The 25,307-nt window shown below is 35.8% G+C and overlaps 1 protein-coding gene across 6 annotated transcripts in view; it reads right to left on the reverse strand.

The window, feature by feature from the left end:
- Nucleotides 1–25,307, reverse strand: part of DGKB (diacylglycerol kinase beta) — a 667,308-nt gene that overhangs the window by 549,403 nt on the left and 92,598 nt on the right. For 3 of the 6 annotated variants that reach the window (XM_047848702.1, XM_047848699.1, XM_047848701.1), the window contains exons 3-4: nucleotides 24,736–24,756; nucleotides 16,347–16,500 (exon numbers count right to left, since the gene is read on the reverse strand). In XM_047848702.1, the coding sequence (XP_047704658.1) occupies nucleotides 16,347–16,500; nucleotides 24,736–24,756 (175 nt within the window). The remainder of the gene's footprint in view (nucleotides 1–16,346; nucleotides 16,501–24,735; nucleotides 24,757–25,307) is intronic. The other 3 variants (XM_047848700.1, XM_047848697.1, XM_047848698.1) reach the window with 1 other exon arrangement.

Here is a 25,307-nt window from a genome sequence, read left to right on the forward strand (position 1 = left end):
ATCTTTCTGTGCTTTAGGAAGTGACAGCTATAAATAAGCGAAGGAGATACAAAAAATTGGCCTTTCACAAAAAACTGAAGAAGAAACTTGAGTCTGTCACAATATGATTTATATGTTGATAATCAGGACTCATTCACTCATAAAAACTCATATTTATGTCAAATATTTGCCAGCACCGTGAATAAAACATCCTTTTTCCAACACATCCTTTTTCCTATCAAGAAATCTGCCCATGAGTAAGAAAGGGAGCATAAACAAAAATCTGTTTAAACATGACAGACATTTAATTAGAGAGGTGGGAACATATGACTGTACTTTAGTTTTAATATGGTTCATACTTTATTTCTGAAACCCATTCACTGTGCTTATTCCAAGACGAGGGTAGTGAACTCAGTGTCTGTTTGCAACAGCTGATGATTGTAGATTATCTGGCCGGTGATAATTGTACTGAAACTCGTTTACATAAATGGTTAGTTCCACAGAGAAGCCTGTGAAACCAGATCATGTGTATCTGACATGGCCTGAAGGCAAGTCCCAATTGTCTTTTAAGGTTCATTTGGCAAACAAGAGGTGCTTGGGTGAAATGGTTAATGGACTGAATGTACTAGATTCCTAGTCAACCAGGAGTTACTAGAATGGAGGGAATAATCCCATCCAAATACAATTCTATGAACCTAACCTAACCACATCTCTTGCTCTTGTCTATTTCCTTTGATGAATAACTTTGATGGAGTACCTGGCCTCTCCTCTAGCCATCTCAAGATAGCCATGCATATAATCTAATGGATTATGAAATTACTTCTATCATTCATTTATTGAGTGTCTAACATGTGGCAGGAATCAAGCCGGAGGCTTTAACATGTATGATTTCACTTAATTCCCACCTTAACTCTGTGAGGTAGATTACTATATTCCCACTTTACGAGCTTAGAGTTCTGCAGCTGGAAAATCCATCCCCTTTAATCTACACTAATGAATTACAGACTACTTTTGCTCAAGGCCAAGAGTAAGAAAAAATAAGAAAAACAACTTACATATTAATCCAGCAGAATCCTTTTATTCCCCCCACCCCATTTCTCATTACTAGTAGGTTCCATAATTGCCCCAATTTTTCTTTTCTATGTTAACCTATTGTCTTTTCTTTTATTTCATTCTTAAAATTCTGTCAAAGACCCTCTAAATTGAATTCACCACCCATTAGTGGGTCAGAACTCACATTTTGAATAACACTGCTATAAATCTTTCCTTCATTTTCTTTTAACCAAAGTCTTATTTCAGATACAATTCTACGCTTCACATTGATTCTACTTCTGTTTATAGCTATTAAAAGAGACATATAATTATAAATTGATTTTTTCTTAAGAAAAATGTCACTGTATGTCTAATACAAACTAATATAGTTATTTTTTAAAAATAAAAGGCAGAGATTGAAGACAATCTTGAGTTTTAAAACACCTATATACCTTACTGGTTCTATCTAACCAACGAAACCTTGGCCAACTGTAGGAATAAGCAGTTGTCTTTTATGATAAAAGACATTTTGGCACTAACCTTTGACATAGCCATAACTTCCAGACTTGGAAAGCACAGCATTTGAATTATGGTCAGATAAACTATGACCTAACTCATCCTGCATGATGAGCTAATCCTCTCTTCTCTGCTTTCCCATTATGGTACTGAAATGATTTAATCAGCTTGATTTAACTCTTACACAAAAACTTATAACAAAACAAGAAAGAAGGAAAAGAACATGTTATGACATTAATTTGAAAGAATGCCAACCATATTATACATTTTCAATGATTTAGAACACCTCCTGATCATTTGTTTGTATAAAACTAAAGTGCTTGGTATTTCATTATCAGCTTTCATAATAGTGAATATAAACAATATGGAGAATGTGAAAACCACATATTTTTTGTTTGCCTTTCTTTTAAGTAATGTACATATTGAACAGAAACATCCACATATAATTTACATTTATCCCCACCTTTTTGGAAAAACATATTATTATACTAAGATTATTTTTATTTGACAAAATGAATAAATATTTTTCACTTTCTATTCACGACATGTTGTAAACGAAAAGCTTTGTTACATTCGTGTCACAGTTTTATATTTAAAAGAATTTAAAGGTTATTTTTTAAAAATATATGGGCTTATATAGCAATCACATTGGAGAACTAATCAACTTAACCTCAAATCCAGACAAAGATTTTTGTTATTGTTGTTCCTTTGTGAGAGATAAAGTCACAGAAAAAAAATGTTAAAGACCTTTTTCTCAATTGCTTCATGACAAAAAATTGGGTAGAGCAGGACTTGACAGAATCCTGAGGTGCTGAACTGATGAAAAATGTCCTATGTTTGTTCCTGCTCCTACTCCCGTCCCCAAGATCAGCTCACTTTCTCTCATGTGGTGAAAATGTTTCTTCATATTTTCATTTAATTTTCTGAAAGCAGGCCCTGGGGCCTCAATCTGTCTTCATAGAGACTTTTCCAACCTTACTCTACCATTTATATATACTTGATATATATGTTTTCCCTTCCTTAAATCTGGCTTTAGGTCTTTTTCACAACTTAACTCCTTCATTGCTCTAAAATATTTCTTTTTCTTTCAAGAATACTGGCTAAGCTTGATGCAGAACACACAGGAAATGACACAAGTGGCAAACAAGAAGTTGCAAGCCCTGTTTCTTGACTCCTTTTCAAGGAGATGCTAAATGGAACCCTACATTCCTCTTCAGCAGCAAGAGCCTCTGATGAAAAGCCTCAGTATTCTACTTTCCATTAAGGAAAGCCATTTTAATCCACCTGATTTTTGGTAAAACTCTTTAGAATTGGAAGGGAACACAAAGATAAGCAAAAACAGTGGTGTTTCTTTTGCCTGGAGTGGTCAATATTTAGCTCTAAAGATAATGTGATTAGTTGACACCCAGTTTACAGGTTTGCTGATGTGCCAAAGGTTATGCTTCTTTGAATGCTGCGTCACAAAACTGAAGCAAGTGTATACACACACACACACCATTTATGTCCACATACTAATGTATATCTATTGCACTGTACAACAAAGCACAAAATAAAGTGAAAAAAACACGCACTGGAACTAGAGTGTATTAGTTCAATTAGGAAAAAATTATCTTGTACTTTGAGAGCATTTTTCTGTTTGATGATGATTTTAGTGTGTGTCTGTGTGTATGTATATATATCTTCTAATATATAAACATTCTTCAAAGTTTTAACTATAAAAATAGTTCACAGTAGTCAAGTTGAGTATTGCCTGCTATTATCACATTCTTCAAGAACATGATTTTCATTGTACTTCAAACTAGACACTCCATTTCCTGCAACAAAAACCTAAGAAGTTTTGTTTTAGCAGATACTTTTAACTCCAGTTTCAAGGTTCAATTATTAGCAAATAAGTTTTGGGTACATGTTCAATTATTGCCTCTGCTGCATTGTGTTTTATTTTGAAACACATGTAGCTCAGACAATGAAAAGGTATCACTATATCCAGTGTTTCCCCTCATCTATTAAAATGGAATATTCAAAACTAATAACATGAATTACATTTCTAAACTTACAAGGCAAAAAACCACCTGGCAATTTGGATTTTCTATTTTTTAATACCAGTTCAATTTTCAGAAATTTATCAGGCTTAGACACAAGCCTTGTCAGAGTATAATCATTGTCAGAGTATTGTCAGAGTATAATCATATTTCCACTATCCTTAGTAATAGTCATGATTAGTAGCATAGATAATAAAAAGTAAGAACAATTGTTTCGTATTGTCAGACATTTCATGATTTTCAGAGTTAACCTTCCAATTATGCTTGTCTTAGGATAGTATTATATATACACATATTTTTTATTTTTTATGCTTACACAAACTGGCAGCAAAATGAGATAGACTAGGTTACAAATCAATAAGGAATGTAAAATATGCATCAAGTGAGGACAGGCAGTGGGATATCTTCCCTGACAAGAGACTGGGTCAGCAAAGTATCTGGATTTCATCTGTTTGGACATTGGCAAAAACCCCAAACAAGAAATTATAAGGAGAAGGGCTCAAAGCACAGGTCTTTGGGGGTAACGTTCTAGAAGCACATTTGTGCTTCTATTCCGTACTGTGCTGCTCTGTACTGTGAAGAAGCAGTAATTATAACATCCCTAGCTGTGTGCCAACAACACTTAAACACAATGGTAGGGCCTGATTTGACACTACAATTTTATTTTAGAGACAATAGGGTGAAAAATCAGAGAGTAAAGCAAACCTCTGATGGTCACATAGCAATCCAGGGAGCCAAGGGCTGGAGACAGGATATCTAATTCCTGACATTAAGGTCTTTCCAAGTCAGTAAAAACAAGATCTATGTCAGTTCTTTACAGGAGAATATTTTACAATGATAGAAATATTCTGTAGGTGTACTGTTCAATATGGTAGTTTTAACCACACATGGCTGTTATGCATATGAAATATGGCTGTTATGACTGAGGAACTGAATTTTCATTTTATTAACTTGTTAACTAATTTAAATTTAAATGAAATAGGTACATTGGGCTAATGGCTACCATATTCGACAGTACTGGTGACATACTGTCTGCTGAAAGTAAGAGAATAAAACTACTATGTATTAAAAAGAAAGAGTCACGATAACAATTTTTATTTTTGTTATATTAAAGAGAAATCCCAGTTCCACTTCTGGAACAACAACAACAAGAAGAAAAACAAAAAACAAAGAAACAAAGCCCACAAAGAGACCCATAAATAAACAACATTATGGCTGGGGTGACAGTAGCAAAATAAATGAGGCAGAGTGAGAGATACAGGCTTCTGGTTACAGAATCACTAAGTCACAGGAATAAAAGGTACAACATAGGATATACAGTCCATGATAGTGTAATAGCATTATATGGAGACAGATGGTAGTACACTTGTGGGTGAGCACAGAGCACATAATCTATAAGCATGTTGAATCACTTTGCTGTATACCTGAAACTAATGTAATGTTGTATGTCAACTATACTTCAATTAAAAAAAGTAAAAGTTATGAAGATGGGGTGTGAGGAGGGGAATTTCAGGACCATGGTCAAAAGGTACAAACTTCCAGTTATAAGATAAATACGTACCAATGATGCAATATATCTGATGACTATAAGTAACACTATTATATGATATAACTGTATATGCTAGTTGTTAAGACAGTAGACCCTAAGAGTTCCCCTTATAAAGAAAAAAATTAACAGTCGATTCTAATAGTTCTCATTATAAGAAGAACATTGTTTTTGTTTTTGCTTTTGCCTTTGTTCTTTATTGAATCTGTACAAGATGATGTATGCTACCTAAACTTATTGTTGCCATCATTTCACAATATATGTAAGTCAAACGAGTATGCTGTTCACCTTAAACTTGTACAATGATATGTGTGAATTATATCTTAATAAAACAAACAAAAATCAAAACAAACAAAAAGAAATCCAAATTAATACTCCATAAAATTTACTGTACTCTTTCAGAATGATCAACATTTTAGAGAAAAAAAAAGACAGTGAATTTGATTTTTCCCTATGTCTCAAACTAAAATGCTGGAAAACAACCTATTTAATGAATAATGGTAACAGCTGGCATTCACTGAACACTTATAATATACATAATACATTATGTGTTTGGGTCCCACAGTACCCAGTAAGATACATGAACGTTATTATCTCCGTTTCATATTTGGGAGAACAGAGGCAAAGGCAAGTAGTATGGTTCCAATTCAAAAGGCAATCTGAATTGAGATTTATGCTTTAAGTATAATTCTGTGGTGCTAGAGAGAAAAAATAAATCAGAGATATCGGTCTCCTAACTCTCAATAAATGACCTTTTGTATTAAGAGTCTGGTTTTCAGGACTCTTAAGAGTATGTACATTGATTATTTCATAAACCTTTGGAATGAAATTAGAAATCCTAGTCATGGCTGAGAGCTCTAAATGTTACTCTTTTTTTTTTTAATTTTTTTTTCAACGTTTATTTATTTTTGGGACAGAGAGAGACAGAGCATGAACGGGGGAGGGGCAGAGAGAGAGGGAGACACAGAATCGGAAACAGGCTCCAGGCTCTGAGTCATCAGCCCAGAGCCTGACACGGGGCTTGAACTCCCGGACCGCGAGATGGTGACCTGGGTGAAGTCGGACGCTTAACCGACTGCGCCACCCAGGTGCCCCTCTAAATGTTACTCTTGCACTCAGATCATTTCTTGGGCCATTCATTATAAAATACAATTGTGAGATGTTCATATATATATATATATATATATATATATGTATATATATATATACACATATTTTGTATGTATATATATATATACACATATTTTGTATGTATAGAAATAAACATGCATATTTACATATTTACCAAATCTTTACCAGCATTTTCTTATAGGGAAATGGATTCTGGATATCTTTTCTTTTTGTTTATCTGTGTTATCTAATAGGTAAACAACTAGCATGCACTTTATAAATATAAACCAAATAGATATTAAGAACCTTTCATATTAGTCACGTAAAACCAGGTCCTAGGATATAGCATTGACCACAGAAAATTTGAAAAATCCCATTTTTATAGGGTTTTCATTCTAATGGATCAAAGCCAATGCTCATTTTTACAGCTATTCCTAGGTATTTTAGAGTACATCACAAGTTAAATAAAGTTATGACTCATTTGGGACTCTGAAAAGTACTAAATATCCTATTTGCCTTTATTTGAATAAAAAAACTATAAATGATATTCATGAACATACAATGCAATGCAACAATCTTAAGATAATATTATCATTTATATATGCAATCATTAACATGTAAGTGCAAATACAAAATCCGTTTATATTTGGTGAATAAATCTAATGGTAAAAATGGCAAATTTGAAGACCAACATTTTACTTAGAATATTCAGATAGGAGAATAAAGAAACCTGTATAATAAAACTCAATATATTCAAACCTATTTAGTAATTAAAGGGGAGATTTAGGGGAACTGTTCCTGTACTGACAGTAATTTTATCCTAAATGGTGCCTTGAAGTGTAGATTTTTCTGTGGTTTCAGTTAAGAGTTTTCAGGGTTTCAAGATAAAATATTTATTGGAATAAAATAATTTGTGGATTACTGCCACTAATAATAATTATAAGAGAAATTTGGTACTATAAAAGCATAAGATATGTAATGGTTGATGTAAATAAAAGCTACTTAGCTAATGGATAGGAATTATTTTATCTTTATTTCTAGAGCATTTCTATATAAGTATGTAAGTATATCCACATTAGCGAAGACACAAATATATCTTAAATGTCTACTATGTGACAAGAAGTTCCCTATCTTATAGTCATGTAAGCCTTGTACTCTGTTCAGTTTGTGCTCTACAAGACCCTGTCTGCCCTTTTTTGTATTGTGGAAACTGAAATAGTTTATTAGACACAAAAAACCTATAAAGGAAGCTACAGTGAAAATATACATGCACATACACACACACATACATGCACACAAATTTTTAATATCCTCAAGACAGTCCTGATAAGAGTAATAATTCCTTCTCAGCACAATTAATGAAGTGTGTCTTTTGGCAAGAACATCCAGTAAGGTCATTTGGCAAAAGAATATTTTCCCCAAGGTTCAAGTACCTCATTTTCATTGTACATTTTTCTGTTGTTAATTTGATTAACTTCCTTATGAACAAGAATAAATTCTTTCTCCTTTTATGCCTAAAATTTTTACCTGTGGTCTGACTCTCTGGTTGTACAGAAAACATAAAAAGAACTACATTCCACTAATGATATTGTAGCTTAACAGCATACATCAATTAACCATTGCCATACTGGATGGGCAAAGAGAGGGGCCAAAGATAAAGTACTATAACTCTTTCATTGGTAGCTATTATTATTCTCAATCTTAAATATCTTCTTGACTTTTTTGTACCTTTAGCCTCATGTCCCTTCGTGATAGCTTCCACACTGCTGTCAGTATGATTATTTTTTATGAAAATTTTTAATGTTTTATTTTTGAGAGAGAGAGCGCAAGCAGAGGTGGTGGGGAGGTGGGGTGGGTAGAGAGAGACGGAGACACAGAATCTGAAGCAGGTTCCAGGCTCTGAGTTATCAGCACAGAGCTCAATGCGGGGCTTGAACTCACAACCATGAGATCATGACTTGAGCCAAAGTCACATGCTTAACCAACTAAGCCACCCAATTGCCCCCAGCAGTGTGATTATTTTCTGACTTAAGACAATATATCAACTCTCCAATTTCTCCATGGGCCCTTGGCTCCCTCCCTGGCCTCTTCTCCAGCCACTCTCTTCCAGTCACTTCATCTGCCCCATCCCAACAACTCAAGGCATAGACCCAGATTTCTCAGTACTGAGCAAGCCTACCTTCCTCTTACTCATCAAGCCCACTTACCTCTAACTCCTAAGGCCATAGGACTCTGATCCTACCAGGACCAGTTCCGCAGCCCCACCTCCAGGCTGTGCCCAATACTTCCAAGGTCATGACTACCATCTGCTCTGGGACAATCAAAAATGATCTCCTTGTGATCCTCATCCCAGTTTTAGTCTTTCATGAAAAACTCAGGACTTCCAGTCATCCTCAGTTTCAACTTGTACTTTCTATCTAATCAATGTTTGCTAAGAGAACTCCTCACATTACCTTCTGACATGCTATATATATTTTTTTTATTTATTAAAATGTTAATGACTATAGGGGAAGGGAAGTAGTTCCATTTTGCTCACTGAAATTTGAATAGTGTGGGGGGCACATTGTAAGTGATTAATAAATATTTGTGAATGATATAAAATATCACTCAGTCATAAAGAATGAAATCTTGCCAATTTCAACAACATATATGGATCTAGAGAGTATAATGCTAAGCAAAACAAGTTAGAGAAAGACAAATACCATATGATTTTAGACTGATGTGAAATGTAAGAAACAAAACAAATCAGCAAAGAGAGAGAGAGAGAGAGAGAGAGAGAGAGAGAGAGACCGGGAAACAGACTCTTTACTCTAGAAAACAAACTGATGGTTACCAGAGAGGAGGTGGATGGATGGATGGGTGAAAAAGGTAATGGGGATGAAGAAGGGCACTTGTGGTAATGACCACTGAGAAATACATGGAACTGTTGAATCACTATATTGTACACCTGAAACTATTACAGTATTGTAAGTTGACTATACTGTATTTACAATTTATTTAAAAACTTAAAAATAGGGGTGCCAAGGTGGCTCAGGTGATTAAGCATCCAACTTCAGTTCAGGTCATGAACTCGCAGTTCATGAGTTCAAGCCCTGCATCATGCTCTGTACTGAGAGCTCAGAACCTGGAGCCTGCTTTGGATTCTGTGTCTCCCACTCTCTCTGTTCCTCCCCCACTTACTCTCTGTCTCTCTGTCCCTCTCTCAAAAATAAATAAAAATATTTTTTTAAATAAAAGAAAAATTTTAAGATAAATATTTATGAATGGAATAATACTGAATGTCTTATATAGTTCACACACTATCCTTTGACAGGGCATTTTTATTTAATTTTTTAAAGGTTTACTTTTGAGAGAGAGAGAGAGAAAGAGAGATAGACGGAGCATGAGTGGGAGAGGGGCAGAGAAAGAGGGAGACACAGAATCCCCGAAGCAGGCTGCAGGCTCTGAGCTGTCGGCACAGAGCATGATGTGGGACTCCAACTTAAGAACCATGCAATCATTACCTGAGCTGAAGTTGGACACTTAAACGACTAAGCCACCCAGGAAGCCCAGGCAATATTTTTTATTTGAGTACATGTTTTCTCTTCTTGAATCTCCCTTCCATCCTCTCCAACTGGTACCTGTCACTACCTCTATGTAAATTAGATAATTTTAATTTATGGTGAAAAAGATGATCTTGATAAATAGATGACAACTTTTATTTTATTATATACTTGATTACCTAATTGTCTGTTTTTCTGCTTGGGTCTGAAGGATCTTCAGCTTTCTGGTGGAATTCCTGGGACATAATATGGTTTAGAAAAGAATGGTGGAATGCATGAATTAATGTAATAAAATGAACAGACAAAGAATTAAATGGCACACCTGGCCAACTCACTACATGGTCTGATATAAAGGGTGCTAGGAAAATCTTCTCTTTCTGTCCTATAAAACTAATAATAACAACAAAAAACACTTATACTGACCTATAGCTAATAACAGATAGTGTTGTGGAGTCAACATTTTAGACATTGTGGAACCAATGGAAATATACAGAATAAGTGTCTGAAGCAGGTAACAAATCAATTACATTCTCTTTTAATTACTATATTTTTAGAAAAAGCAGAAGTTACTAATGACTACTGCTAAGTGCTATCCTATACAATAAGAACAGTAATTTAGTGGAGGATAGTTAATTCCCAGTGCTGCTGTGCAGAGTTGGCCTAGGTGGAAGTCGGGGAGGAGCAGGGATGCACCAGCTATCTTACAGGAGGAAGATGGTGTGACTTTACAAGGGTGCCGGGCTTGCCTTCCAGTTGTACAGTCTAAGTATCTCATCTTATTGATCATTGCATTCTTAGCATGGAGCACAGCATGTGCTATTCAATTACAATGAAACATTAGCCGAGGCTTCAAAGAGTTGTGTTTTGCTGTGAGTTAAGGGCAGAGCAAGACTTACGCAGGAAATGAGAGTTCTGAGTAATCACAGCAGACATAAGCCAGAGTGAACATTTAGATATGAAAAGGAGTGGGGGTGCATTGGGCAGGACACAGAACAGGGACTATAAGCAGATCCACAAGCTACATGACATTGTATTTACTACTAGGAAACTCAGGTTTCATCGTCTTCTTAACTGCACTGCCCAGACCCTGAGTTCCATTAAGGGGACCTTGTGGAGGGGGAGGTGTCTCAAAAGATAGGGGAAGACTATGACTAGGACTCCCTATACAAAAATTTAAAAACTTTCCACAAGGTGATCATGAAGGCCTGAAACTTGGAAACCTAAGAGTAAAATAACCAGGCTGCTGTGTGGAGCACATTGTGGAGATGTCAAGTCAGGGTCCAGCTGGGAGCCATGCCAGGGGATAGCCTAAGACACAAACAATGATGGATAAAAATGACAAAGAATGTTTGAAAAGAATAAGTTATCATGAGCAACAGAGAGTATTTTGTGATTAATTAAACATGAGGCCTGAAGCAGTGGAGGGTGTAAGAGACCAATAATTTAGGATTGGAAAACTGATAGATACTTGGGTTCCACTCACCAAGAGAGGAGATAGGAATTGAAGCAGGTTTGGGTAGAATACAATTATTTGACTTTCAGACACATTTAGTTCAATTTCTATGGGATATCCAGATGAGGAGTTCCATCTTGAATATAGTTAATATATATTTTCTTAGAGCTGAAGAAACAGTTCTGTGTTGCATGGGGAATAATTCAGGTACTTTATGTTATTTTGTACACTGTGAAAAAAATCACCTATTGAGAATGAGGAGAAAGAAATGAATAAGCTAAAGGATGTCTGAAAATTTTAACCTAATTGAGCTAGGAGACAGCATCAAAAATGAGCACTTTTTAAGACAGATTTTTTAAAAAGGTGTAAAGGTGTTAAGGCCATGTTAATATTGAATGGTAAGAATTTGTAGGCAACAATCTGCATATTTATAAAATTTATCTTGGGTTATTCTTATTGTTTGAGTTGTATGGACTGAAATATGAGATGATAATATCGATTCATGGTGGAAGGTATATGAGCCACTTGCAAAAAAGCAAAGGTTCCACATGACTTAACAATCCTGTAATGAGAATAGCTCAGGTAATAGACTCTAGTGATGAAGGTAAAATCAGAAGTTAGTCTCTTAGGCCAGCAAAGAGGTGAGGAGTTAGGGACGTGACATTTATGGTGAAGCAGAAGAAGTGAGAAATATGGAAATATATAGTGTTAGGAATATCTTCAAAAATTAAAAGTCTAACCTGGGAACAGGAAAAATAATCAGCTTACATTTTAAGTAGGTGACAAAAGGCACTTATACTGCAACAAAATATACTCCCCCCCAAAAAAATCATTCACTACACAAAATACCAGATGGATAAGTAGCTACTACAAGTTCAACAAAAAATGACTACACACACACACACACACACACACACACACACACCCCTTTATGCCTCTTTATACTCATTTAAACATTTTTATTCTATAAAAACTAAATGTTTTACATTCACCATATCTCCGATACTTGAATATTGTTCATTAACATTAACATTTTTCCCAATTTAGTCTTGCTTTTTATTGAGAAACCATTGTTGTTTAGTTTATATACAGAGTCAAGAATAGTGATCATATTCCTGTTGATATTGTAGTAATGCAATATGGTGAACTCTAAGAAGGGATAAACAAAACAGATTATAGCTCTCTTGTATTCAATATTAATTTGTGATTTTTCAGCCACAAATACATCTTGTGTACATAACAGATTATTGCAAAGTAGGGTTCTAAAAATAAAAATACATTTATGTTTCACTGTCAGTGGTAAGTTTCAAAGAATATGGCATTAAAAACAGGGCTATGAAGGACACCATGCACTTATGTTTTAAAATGTGGAGACCAAGTTTTGAAAAGGAATTCCAGTTTTATTTTTTTGCTACATGAGAGTTACACAGCCCATCTTGCAATTCCTTTTCAAGTAGATCTGTGCAGATTATGTGGCTGTCCCAAATGAAGTACAAGCTGTTACCCTTTTTTTTCCATTTTGGAAACTGATTCGATTTCTACTCCTTGTAAATCTGGCATCTTCTGTGTAATACTACATGCTATTTGAAGAAAAGAGAGCTTGAGATTTTCACTTGTTACAAGCCTGCCTAATTAATTAGAATCTCTCCCCTTCATCCAAGTCTGACACAATTACTCAGACTGAAAAATGTTCCCCTTGCTTCTTTGTCAAAACTCAAGAACAGTATTGTTTCATCTGAAATTAAAAAGACAATATTTTATTTAGTCTATGGTATGTACAACCTATTTATAGCATGAAATGGAGAACAGAGTTTTAATTTCTCGATCAAAGTAAGCAACTGTCCCATTTTAAAATGTTCAGTCCCAAACACTGGAAAGCTCTGATAGCACACTGTGAGAACACACAAAATAAGACTCAGAGAAAAACAAGCAGGGAGAGTCCTTTCAATTCATGATATAAAGGGAATTATTTAAGTAACTAAAATATTTTAAGGGTAATTAAAGATTATAATAAATGCACTCTTTGGTATACAGTTTGAAGGGATCAAAATATATCATATGGAAGGTGTACAGTTGTTTTTAGAAAAGCCCACACCTAACACATCAGATAAAGACTTAGTATCCAAATCTATAAAGAACTTAACAAACTCAACACCCCAAAAAACAAATAATCTAGTGAAGAAATGGGCAAAAGACACTTTTCCAAAGAAGACATCCAGATGGCCGACAGACACATGAAAAAATGCTCAACATCACTCATCATCAGGGAAATACAAATCAAAACCACAAGGAGATACCACCTCACACCTGTCAGAATGGCTAACATTTACAACTCAGGCAACAACAGACATTGGCGAGGAAGCAGAGAAAGAGGATCTCTTTTGCACTGCTGGTGTCAATGCAAGCTGGTGCAGCCACTCTGGGAAACAGTATGGAGGTTCCTCAAAAAGTTCAAAATAGAACTACCCTACGACCCAGCAATTGCACTACTAGGTGTTTATCCAAGGGATAAAGGTGTGCGGTTTCAAAGAGGCACATGCATCCCAATGTTTACAGCAGTGTTATTGACAATAGCCAAAGCAAGGAAAGAGCCCAAATGTCCATTGACTGATGAATGGGTAAAGAAGATGTGGCATGCACACACACACACACACACACACACACACACACACACATATACACAACAGAATATTACTCGGCAATCAAAAAGAATGAAATCTTGAGAAGTTTCGGTGGCTCAGTCACTTAAGCAACCGACTTTGGCTCATGTCATGATCTCACAGTTTGTGGGTTCAAGTCCCGTGTTGGGCTCTGTGCTGATAGCTCAGAGCCTGGAGCCTCCTTCAGATTCCATGTCTCTTCCTCTGCCCTCCCCCAACCCCTGCTTGTGCTCTGTCTCTGTCTCTCTCAAAAATAAATAAAAGTTAAAAAAAAATTAAAAAAGAATGAAATCTTGCCATTTCCATTTAGTGGATGGAACTAGAGTGTATTATGCTAAGGGAAATTAGTCAAGAAAGACAAATATATGACTACAATCATATGTGAAATTCAAGATACAAAAGAGATGAACATAACGGAAGGGAAGCAAAAATAATATAAAAACAGGGAGGGGGACAAAACATAAAAGACTCTTAAATACAGAGAACAAACTGAGGGTTGCTGGAGAGGCTGTGGGTGGGGGCATGGGCTAAATGGGCGAGGGGCATTAAGAAGGACACTTGCTGAGATCAGCACTGGGTGTTTTATGTAGGGGATGAATCATTGGATTCTACTCCTGAAATCATTATTGCACTATATGCTAACTAACTTGGATGTAAATTTAAAAAATAAGAAAAAAAAATCTTGCACCGACATATATATAATCACTTGAGGAAGAGACATTATGTCATTAACAGAAGGGGAAGGAGCATGGACTCTTCATCACACTACCTAAGTCTTAGTTATGGCTCAACCACCTATTTCTTAATTACGTGTTCCAGGTTTTTTTTTTTTTATTGGAGTGCGGGTTATTAAACATCTATCCCTTTACTCACATTTTGATATTCTACTTAGTGATGTAAGGGCTTGAAGTCGCTAGAGCAGGGGCTCCCTTGGGATCCCTGGGCCCTTTCAGGGAATCTGTAAGGTCAAATGATTATCAGTGATAATTGTGAGATATCACATTTGCTTTTTTCACTATAATTTTCTCATGACTGTACAGTAGATCTTTTATGAGGTTGCATAACATAGGATACAGCGAAAGAAACACAGAAGCAGATACGAAGCCAGAGGTTAAAGAGATTTGCAACGATATAAAACAATGCCACTCTTCTCACAATTTTTTTGTTTTGCTTTTGAAATTAGTTTTCGGAAAAAAATGTTATTTTTGTTAACATGTAATGGGTTGATTATGGTTACTTTCACAATGTCTCATCTTTAATGTGGTTACAATAGACATCATCCAAGCTCTTTGGGGTCCTGAAAGTGTCCTGAGACCAAAGAGTTTGAGAAACTCAGCTGTATACTACGTTTCTCTGTTGTGAGCTGGATTCCTATCAAGTTAACAGGGGGCACTAGAGAGACATGACAAGAAAGAAAGGAGAAGGGGCTGGTTCCTGCTCATCTACCTTCACTCCTGTTAGAACTCTCAGGTATCTCACCCTCACAGCACATGGTTCTGGGCAGAAGAGGCTCTAGTCACTAGCTTTTATCCACATTGAGAAAGGCAGAGGGAGCTCTGGCTACACAGTCCTGCACAGACCTCGGAGATGCTCCTCTGATGTCTGACTGCCAAGCTGCAGGTGCCTCTTGAGTCCCTGAGCTATAAAACTCAGAAGGAAGTAGCCCCTTCACAGAAGTCCCAGGGTGAGATCTGCCAGGCAACACCTTCCCCGCAGAACCTCGTGTCCCAGTTCCAAGACGTCCTTTCTCCAAGCTTCTGAGTTTTGATTACTCCAACCAACACACTTCCTGTGGTTCTGCCTCTGCATAACCTCAGTATTTCTCATTGCTTTTTCAACCTTCCAACACTGTTTTACCAATCACCTCTTCTACACTCTCTAGAGTAATAGAGTGAGACTTCTGTTCTCCTGACTGGATGGAGCTAGACACAATTAGCAACAGGTATTAATGCATGAGACATCTCTGAAAAGCTACCTATTATGACAGAACCAATCATCTCTATGGTGACATTAAATTTTAAAAAAAGTATCCAAGAGAAAAATCAAAACTGTCTTCCTTGATAGCATATTGGAAATTTACACAAGTGATAAAAATATTATGTTTCCTACACATGATGGCTTTGTGACTACATTTTCATATATAAAGTGATCTATATTTATCTAGTCATTTAAAGGAGCACTTTTCCATATGTGATGGAAGTATCTCTTAAAATTATTACCTAAACACAGACTTCTAAGACTGTGAATGACAAGTGATGGATAATGAAAAAGTATATTTTCTTTAATGTTTAGCTATTATTATATCAGAGATACTTTAAATATTTTGCACAGTCTTAGTATGACAGTATAAGTCTTGCAACAAAGATATTTCCTAAGCAAATAATCTCTTCTCTTATAGAGAACTTGATACCGATTTTCCCTTTGAGGTTTCTACTGTGTATACATACTTAAATAAATAATTAGACTTACCGCCTGAAAGGAGAGCTGGCTTACTTTTTACCATTGGACTAGAATGAGGAAATTTGTTGCTAAATGACATGAAAAGGTGTGCCGTGAAATCATCAGGAAGCTCTGCTTCCAGGAATGTCTTCATAAATAGCTTGAAACCTTCAAAATCTATTGTCTGAAAAAAAAATTGAAACATATATTTTCAGACACAGCCAATGTTAAGATTTTTTATGTGCTGTATTCAGAATCAACAGTAGTAGAAATGACCGCAAACATTCTTATATCCATGTCTACCAAAGGAAGGGGACTATTTGAGAAATAGTTGCAGCCATCCTAGGCTAACAATGGCGATTAGGTAAGTATATATCTTACCTGTGGTGGATGAGCTGGATTCCAGCAGGAAAGGCTGAAGCTTTCCAGTCACACATTTCTATTTCCAGAGTATCTTATCACTTAAAAAATCTCCTCTTTGAAACTTAGTTTCCTTTTCTGTAAATTGGGAATAATATTCCCAATCCTACAGAGTTGTTGTTATGATTAAATCAGGCAACTGACATGAACAGGCCAATTCAGTCATGAACACAGCATGAATACTGTGAAATAAAGGAATTTCTCTTGTCTCATTTCCCTGCCTCTAATGGTGAGTCTTGCTTTTGACAAATGGAAAAAGGGGTTAATTATAAATTTCACCCTAGCACCAAAAAATCAAGTGATATGAAATTCCAAAGTGAAATTCTAAAAGTTCCTATGCAAACTTTCAAAGAAACCTATTTCAAGAACTTTGCCCAACTATACTCACTGCAGGTCTATAAAAAAACAAAACAAAACGAAATCACAGTTATTTCTTGGGAGAGAACCATTGATACGTTGACAGTCTCCATGTTGACCTGGGGAAATAGTGGTGGGAACCACCTTCTATCCTTGAGTTAAGGAGAGGATTTCCCAGGAGCCATCTGGATAGCTTGCTTTCTCCACACAGATGAGGACAGTGGACTGGACAGATTCAGGCAGGATCTTACTCTTGTCTGAAAACTGAGGACAAGAGTGCAGGTGCTTTAGGGCAAAGGCAAGTCAATGGCACTATATTGGGTTTGGCCAATGCCCTCATGACTGGAGGGACAATAAGGCACAAATATATCCTGGGAAATTAATGTAGACCACATGGAAGAGGCCAGTAGTTGATTTGAAGGGACTAAGAGACATACTGAGAAGTAGCTGGAATTAAACCACATCTGTCCAGATCAAGAGAGTGCAAGGTCAATGGTCCTCAGAAGAAGCCCTTGAAGGGCACTATTTTTTCTTATCCAGTTCAATGTAATTGAGATGAAACTAAAAATAGGGCAAAAATTAAATTTGGCTGATAAATGCTCTTAATTTTGGTCAAACTTCTGGCAGATGAGAATAAATTAATTCCTTAAACTACTATTTTGGATAGAAAAAATATTTGTTCTGTGTAATTATATTGGGATAAGATGGTACAGAATGACCAATTTTATTATAACATTATTTTGAATAAACCTAAAATGGAATATGACATACAGGGATATCATTACAGAAAGGGCATTTTTAAAGATTAGATCATGTGCCAATTAAGAATATGTACTAAGTATGTTTCTGTATCTAATATAATTTCAAGCCAATAGAAACAAAACAAAAATGTCATGTTGTTTATTAATGGTTGCAAAACTCTGCATACACCTTAATCTGATATTTTTAGTTAGTTTAATCTTCCTGTGCTTATTCATAAAGAGCACTTCAGACATTTACACTGGAGGTAGTAAAAAGACTTCACTTTCTTCCATGGGGTACCTGGATGGCTCAGTCGGTTAAGCGTCTGACATGAGCTCAGAGCATGACAGCTCAGAGCCTGGAGCCTGCTTCGGATTCTGTGTCCTCCTCTCTCTCTGCCCCTCCCCCATTCATGCTCTGTCTCTCTGTCTCTCAAAAATAAACATTTAATAAATTTTTTTAATAAAAAAAGGAGACTTCATTTTCTTCTATATTTAATAGATCACCACCACTACAAAATATTACACATTCTACTAGGAAGTGAACCACGTAATTAAAATCCATGAATAATATAAAAATATAAAGAATAGTCTCAGGTAGCGTTACTTCCAAAAAGCAGTTTGCTACCATGAACGAAACCAAAGTTTCCAAATACACTGATAAGGCTAACAGCCAGGCCACTGTATCAAAATTAGTTTTCTTGACCAGAGACACCTACTCTTACTAACAGGGTTCCTTAGGCATGGCCTATTGTCAGAGATTCAATCCACATTCAACTGGATGAGTGAGCAGTATTGACAGACAATCCTCAAATGTGTGAAGCCCCATGGGACATTAGGAGTTAATTTTATTACAAAAATATAGGAACTTTGTGTAAAAAAAAAAATAACATATTCGTAGGCACTGTGGCCGGGAGCATGGTTATTTATATTCACTCTTGCTTCTGTGTCCTAAGCCTTAAGTAGTCAGCATTGTATTTGCCAATGTAACAGAAGACAACAGCATAGTTTTAAAGTGAGACTTTGGATCTGCTCTCAGATTCAACACTTTCTAGCTGTGTCAAGGTGGGCGATTTACTAATCTCTCAATGCCTCAGTTTTTCCATCTCTAGATAAGAATAATATAATACCTAATTTTTGGTCTATTAGCAATTTCAAATAGTCTTTGAAGAATAAGCCTCAAAACCACATTACCTTAAATGTTTTTGTATGCATTTGAATATCCTTTTTGGATATTTGTTTTAGAAAGCTAGTAACAAAACATGAACAAAGGACTAAAATCATTGACATTTATTCTCTGGATCTTCTTTTGGTACATGAATACATTTTAAAACCTAACTATTGCAAGGCAAGAGTTTAACATGATAACAGAGGAAAACAATAACAACCAACAAAGAAAAACGAAAGAAGAACTTCAGAATAAAATAATTTTGTGTCATATTCCAATATCTCTACTTGCTATTTGAGGGTTCTGGGGCAAGGAGTTTATCTGCTCTATTATTTATTTATTATTATTTTTTTATTATCTTTTAATGTTTATTTTTGAGAGAGAGAGAGAGAGAGAGGACATGAGTAGGGGAGGGGCAGAGAGAGAGGGAGACACAGAATCTGAAGCAGGGTCCAGGCTCTGAGCTGTCAGCACAAAGCCCAGTGCGGAGCTGGAACCCACAAACTGTAAGATCATGACCTGAGCCGACATTTGACGCTTAACTGACTGAGCCACTCATGCGCCTCTACATGCTCGTTTAAAGAAAAAATCTGCCACATCTCAAGTGGGTGTATTTTATAAAGCCTTACATAACCCAAGTAGACCCTCCTTGAAATTAGCGCCTGTAATTTAATAATGAAATACAGAAAAATAATCAATCAAAACGAATAGCATCCTTCCTTGGTACATCTTTCTTGGTCCTCAGGAAACATTCTAAAATTAAATGCTGCAGCTCTGCTGTGCTCAGTAAGCAAAAAGCAGCTTGGTTTTATTCTGACAGCTCTAAACCTTAATTTTTTTCATATAAAGTGATATATATATATGTAAGATCAAACATTTAGGATTGTCATCTAAATGTAATAATAAATCAGCATAAAGCACTTAAGATGTTCTTGGGGACGTGGCATGTAAAATAAATGAAATAATAAACTAATAGAAGGAAGTGCTGGTTTGAGGTTTAATGGATTTTTTATTATCTTAATTTGCCTTCCTCTTTGTTAGTCCAGAAAACCAGGAAAGTCACTACATCTTCCCGAATCAAACCTGCAGTTTCTGTATTTTAGCTCTTTTGCTATAATTGTTCAGAATCAGGCAACATTGACAAATCACTGCTTTTAAAATGTGAGCATTTAGGGGCACCTGGATGGCTCAGTCAGTTGAGCGACCAACTTGGGCTCAGGCCATGATCTCACGGTTTATGAGTTCAAGCCCCGTGTAGGGCTCTGTGCTGACAGCTCAGAGCCTGGAGCCTGCTTCCCATTCTGTGTCTCCCTCTCTCTCTCTGCCCCTCCCCCACTCATGTTCTGTCTCTCTCTGTCTCAGAAATAAATAAACATTAAAAAAAATTTTAAATAAAATAAAATGTGAGCATTTATTTATAAACAAATATCTTCTTTTAAAAAAATAAAAGTCTATTATTGGAATCATCATAAATTCCTCAGTTTTGAAAGTTTTCTACGAGATGACATCATCCCATTTATTACTTAAGTTTTACTGTTGATGTAAACTTCTCTTTCAAACTTCTTTACGCTGTTGGTGGAAGCAAATTTCCCCTGCCTTACATTTCGGTCATTACATACAATTTACAGTGTTATAAAACTCAAACTTCTTTAAAGCCAAAATTGAGCTGTTTCAGTTTTCCAATTCATGGAGCTAATTATTCTGCAATGCCTTTTCTCGTTACCCTTGTCTCCTTATTTTCTTGTTAGTAAAAGATTTCCAAATATCTTTTAAATTCTATGTTGTCTAAAATATCTGTAAGTGCATACTGTTCTCAATATATACATTTTCCTTATTTCATGATTCAGTAGAACATTTCCAAATTTAAGTATTTTATTTTCTACTGCTGTCATGTAGCAGCATTAGAATTGGTTTTTAAAGATTGTGACCTTAAAATAGAATGAGATCACTTATATGCACATCAATGGAAACGCTAATAAAAAAAAAAGTTGGGTTGGACTTAACTGAATGAGTGTTCAAAAATCAAATTGGCTATACGCTCGGAGACACACAGACCACACGATGTTGAAAATTTTGAGAACTGCTTTTTCATTTTTTTTTCTTAAGGAGCAGCCACAGACTATTTAGGGAGATAACATAGAGAATCTGCAAAGAATTCAGACTGAGGGAGCTGCTGAGATATTGTTGCCAAGTTGGCATGAATTCAAAACACATTTCTATATGCCTTTCATTATTATATCTGACCATCTGGGTCCTTTGTTTTTAAGTCCTAGTTAATTCTAAAGAAATAACACTAGTGTTCATCCAAGTAGATTCGAAGTGAATGAAAATAAATGTCATCGCTCTATCATTAATGTATTCTGGTGGTTTCAGGATGAAGATTTTCTCATATTCAGCAAATGTTCACTGTGCACCCACTTTATATGAGGCTCCGCCCCGGGTGTTTGGGTGAAGATGCTACTGCAACATGCGAAAATCCTTCCACTAGGGGCTAATCTTCTAACAAAGGATTTAAGAAAATTGAGAAATAAATATGTTAAATGTACAATGTTTGACAGTGTTAAGTGTTGTAGGAAAATGAAGAAGGAAAATGGTTATGTATTTGGGAGGGGCACATGTAGTTTTAAATCTTATGATGAAGAAATGAGAATCTGTTCTTTGAATAAAGATTTAAAGGAGATGAGGGAGATAGCTTTGCACATATTTGGAGAGAGAACATCTCAGATAGGCAAAACAGGTAGTGCAAATGTCCTGAGGTATTAAATTGTTCCTGTTTTAAAGGAATTTATAAAAAATCCAGTGAGGAGGAGCAGGAGAGCAGAGGAGGAGTGAGGGCAGACTAGAATAGTAGAAAATACATTCTCATATGTCTATTGTAGAAAATTAGGGGAGAAATACATCAACTGTTGACAGGTATCACCTCACCACTTGAAAAAGTCAGATCATTGAAGTTTCAATTTAGGATATGGTACTGCAAATGGTCTATTCACAAATTCTAAATGTAGTGATAGATACAAGACACTATTTTTTTTGACAATATCGAGATTGGATCCTCAGTGCATTTATGAGAAACCTGTAAGAAGCTATTCAAATGTATGTGTTTAATTATGATAAAATGTAACTAAGTAAACTCATAAGTATCTATGTAAGTATCTTCTCAAACTTTTACATGGCTCCCTTGTAGGGCAGAGCAATTCTCGGAGTATCAAGGTGTAAAAGCCAAGCCCCATCATGAAAAGGAAGTCACTACATATTTCAACAATAATTAATACATAGTGAATATGATGTTAATAATACAGAATTATCAAAGGCATTTTATTATTCAGTTTGGTGGTAAATTTTCAAAACTGTTCTCTGGTTGTAGCATGATAAGAGGAAAATGGCTGCCTTTGTGTTGACAGGAAATGGGAAGAGAAGCAGAGATACTGGTTGACATGTTCCTTCCATTCCTTGCTAACTGCCCTGGCATTTATGCAGTTGTGGGAGGCAGAACAGATACAACAGACACAATAACTCTAGGAGCAGGACAGCATTCTGGATGGTGGCCAGGCTTGGCAGGGAAACAAATCACATCTTGTGTCCTCCACTCGTACCTCATGGTAGAAGGAAATCAATTTAGAGTTGGAAAAGACATCAGAGTTATATTTTCTCACTTTATAGTTGAGAAAAGTGAGGCTCTAAGAAAATAAAGGTGATAGGATAGGCTGATGGTGTATCTCATATATTCCCACCTTCTCTTTTCACATATATTCTAGAAATTTTGTATGAAATCATGCTGGTTGCTAAAGTGTGACTAACAGCCACTGTCTTTAAACATCACTGGAATACCTACACGTCAGGCACAGAGCTAAGTATTTTATACATACTTTAGAATTTAACCCTTTTAACAACTCAATAAGGCCAGTATTCCTCTTGTTCGACACCTGAACAAATGAAGGCTAATCATTTGTACAAGAACTGCTAATATGTGGCAGATGTGGGATTTGAACTCAGTTCAGTTGAACTCCTAAGACCACATTTTCTCTGTTATACTTTCCAGATGCTTTCTTTAATGGCAAAGGTTGAATTCGGTTCTGGAAGGACAATTATAGCTTACAATAAAAGGGTGTTTATATCATTGCTAACAATTCTATCAGTGTCAATATCCTTGTTAAAGACACTTAAAATATTACATTAGGCAACAGCACTACCAAATGTAAGTTATGAATTCCCAGGTTTCTTATTAAAGGAATGAAGCAACTCACTAAATGTAAAGGGTAACCTTCTATATTGGTAGAATCCACAGTACAGAGTACCAAGTACAAAGATAAGGGAAGCTTAGGGAACTATGAAATACAACTCAGCCTTGAGCCAAGGATCATCTACTAACAGGAAATGTAAAGAGAAAGTCCTACACTCATAGGCACTGATACACCAAGAGCCCATATAGAGCAATAAATATGCATGCCGTGTTTTTTTTCCTTTGGCTAACCTCAGCTATACCTATTCTTTCTATTCTGCAACTGAAATCGCTTGCCTACTAAACATTTCCATGTGGAACAAAGACTGAGCAAGGAAAAGGAAGAAACTCATCCCACTGACCCTAAAAAGGGCAGGGCTAACTTTGACACCAGTTTTCAGACAGTCCCTGGTAGGGATGCCGATTGTGCAGAAAGGTGTGTTTGTTGACCAACGTGTTCAGTAAATGTCCTTTCATAGCTAAAGCATGCTATATAAAAGCAGCCATTTACTCTGAAGAGTTGTCCCCTAAAACCATAAAGTCCATGTAGTCCATCTTGGGTGGGGTAGTGGTTGGTAGGTTTCCATAGAGGTCAGGGATAATATCAGGGAAGTGTCATCCTCTGAAAGAGACTGGTGAAAGTCATCACAGTCAATAAGTTGCCATTTCAGTCCTACCTCATCCTAGGAGACTGTAATATGGAGGACCTGTATCTAGTCGATCAAGATCATTCTGATGTAACCAATTGCACTGTGATATGTCGGGGATGAGATCACAGTGTTTTCTGTCATTGAGACCATAGGGAAACGTGTGAATAAAAAGCTGCTAATACATACCCATTACTGTTCAAGGGAGACAATATTATGTTTTTAAATATCTCATGCATTTTGGTATGATATATTCCTAGTATGATAGAAAAATCCATTTAGAGATTCCCAAAATGGGTTGTAATTCTAGGCACCCAGCTGAACTATGGACCCCAAACTTCCTTTACAAAATAGGCTTTGCTAGGAGAGAGTGACTGAAACAACAGATGGTTTACTCTTTTTTCCCAGGAAGGCAAAGATCAACAGCTTTTCAGTTATATTTTTCTCACAGATTCTAATAGCACTGTAGATGCCCCCCACAATGAAATCCCTATCAATTGCATTTAAGTGCAATTATAAACCTCCCATTGTAAAAGAATAAATTAAGACTTTCATTATATGAATTATTTTATTGGAGTCTGATCCATGTTTTGGTGAAATTAGAAAATTAAATTCAAGAGCTTATAAAACTAAAGCCCACCCTCTAGACCCTCTTTGAATCCATTGAGACATTAGCTCCTCCGTTTCAGACTTTGATGTGAACAAGTGTCGGTCAATTATAACCTACTAAGTATTATGGATAGACTTGCATATTATATGAATCTTAATGGTACAGAAGTACAGGTCAGTGATATGGATGAGAAATTCATAGGTCACATCAGAATAAAAAAAGAAAAGACAGATTTCAATAGAAAAGAAAATGTCTTACTTGGTTAAGAATGTCTTGTTTCTGTGCATGCAAGGAAAGAAAGAATACATGTGTTAATGTAAGGTAATTTATACTCATTATCTCATATTGCTGACAAGCTAAAAGGTCAATTTTACAGATTGATTTTAAAACATACCCTAGATCCATGGGTCTCAAAATGTGGTCCTGAAACAGCATCATTATCATAAACTGTGAAACTGATAGAAATATACATTTTTGAGCCTTACCCCAGAAACACAGAAACTGAGAGGGTAGGGGAACAGGCAGAAACCTGTGTTTTAAGAAGACCCACAGGTGATTCTGATACAAGCTAAAATTTGAGAATCACTTACTAGGTCAATCTTTGAGTGTAATAAGCAAATAGTTCTAACTGATAGGAGATAAATATAATGAACAACACATATAAGATTTTTAAAACCTTCCAGAGAAAATTATGAAAATATAACAGCATTATAAATATATATTAGATTATGAATACTTATTTCTCACTTCTAATGTTTCCATCTTTTGGAATAACATGTTTGACTAGCCCATTGCAATGCCTTTAAAGAAAAATATCTTCCCATACATAT

The sequence above is a fragment of the Prionailurus viverrinus genome, chromosome A2, assembly GCF_022837055.1.
Source record: "Prionailurus viverrinus isolate Anna chromosome A2, UM_Priviv_1.0, whole genome shotgun sequence".
Lineage (NCBI taxonomy): Eukaryota > Metazoa > Chordata > Mammalia > Carnivora > Felidae > Prionailurus > Prionailurus viverrinus.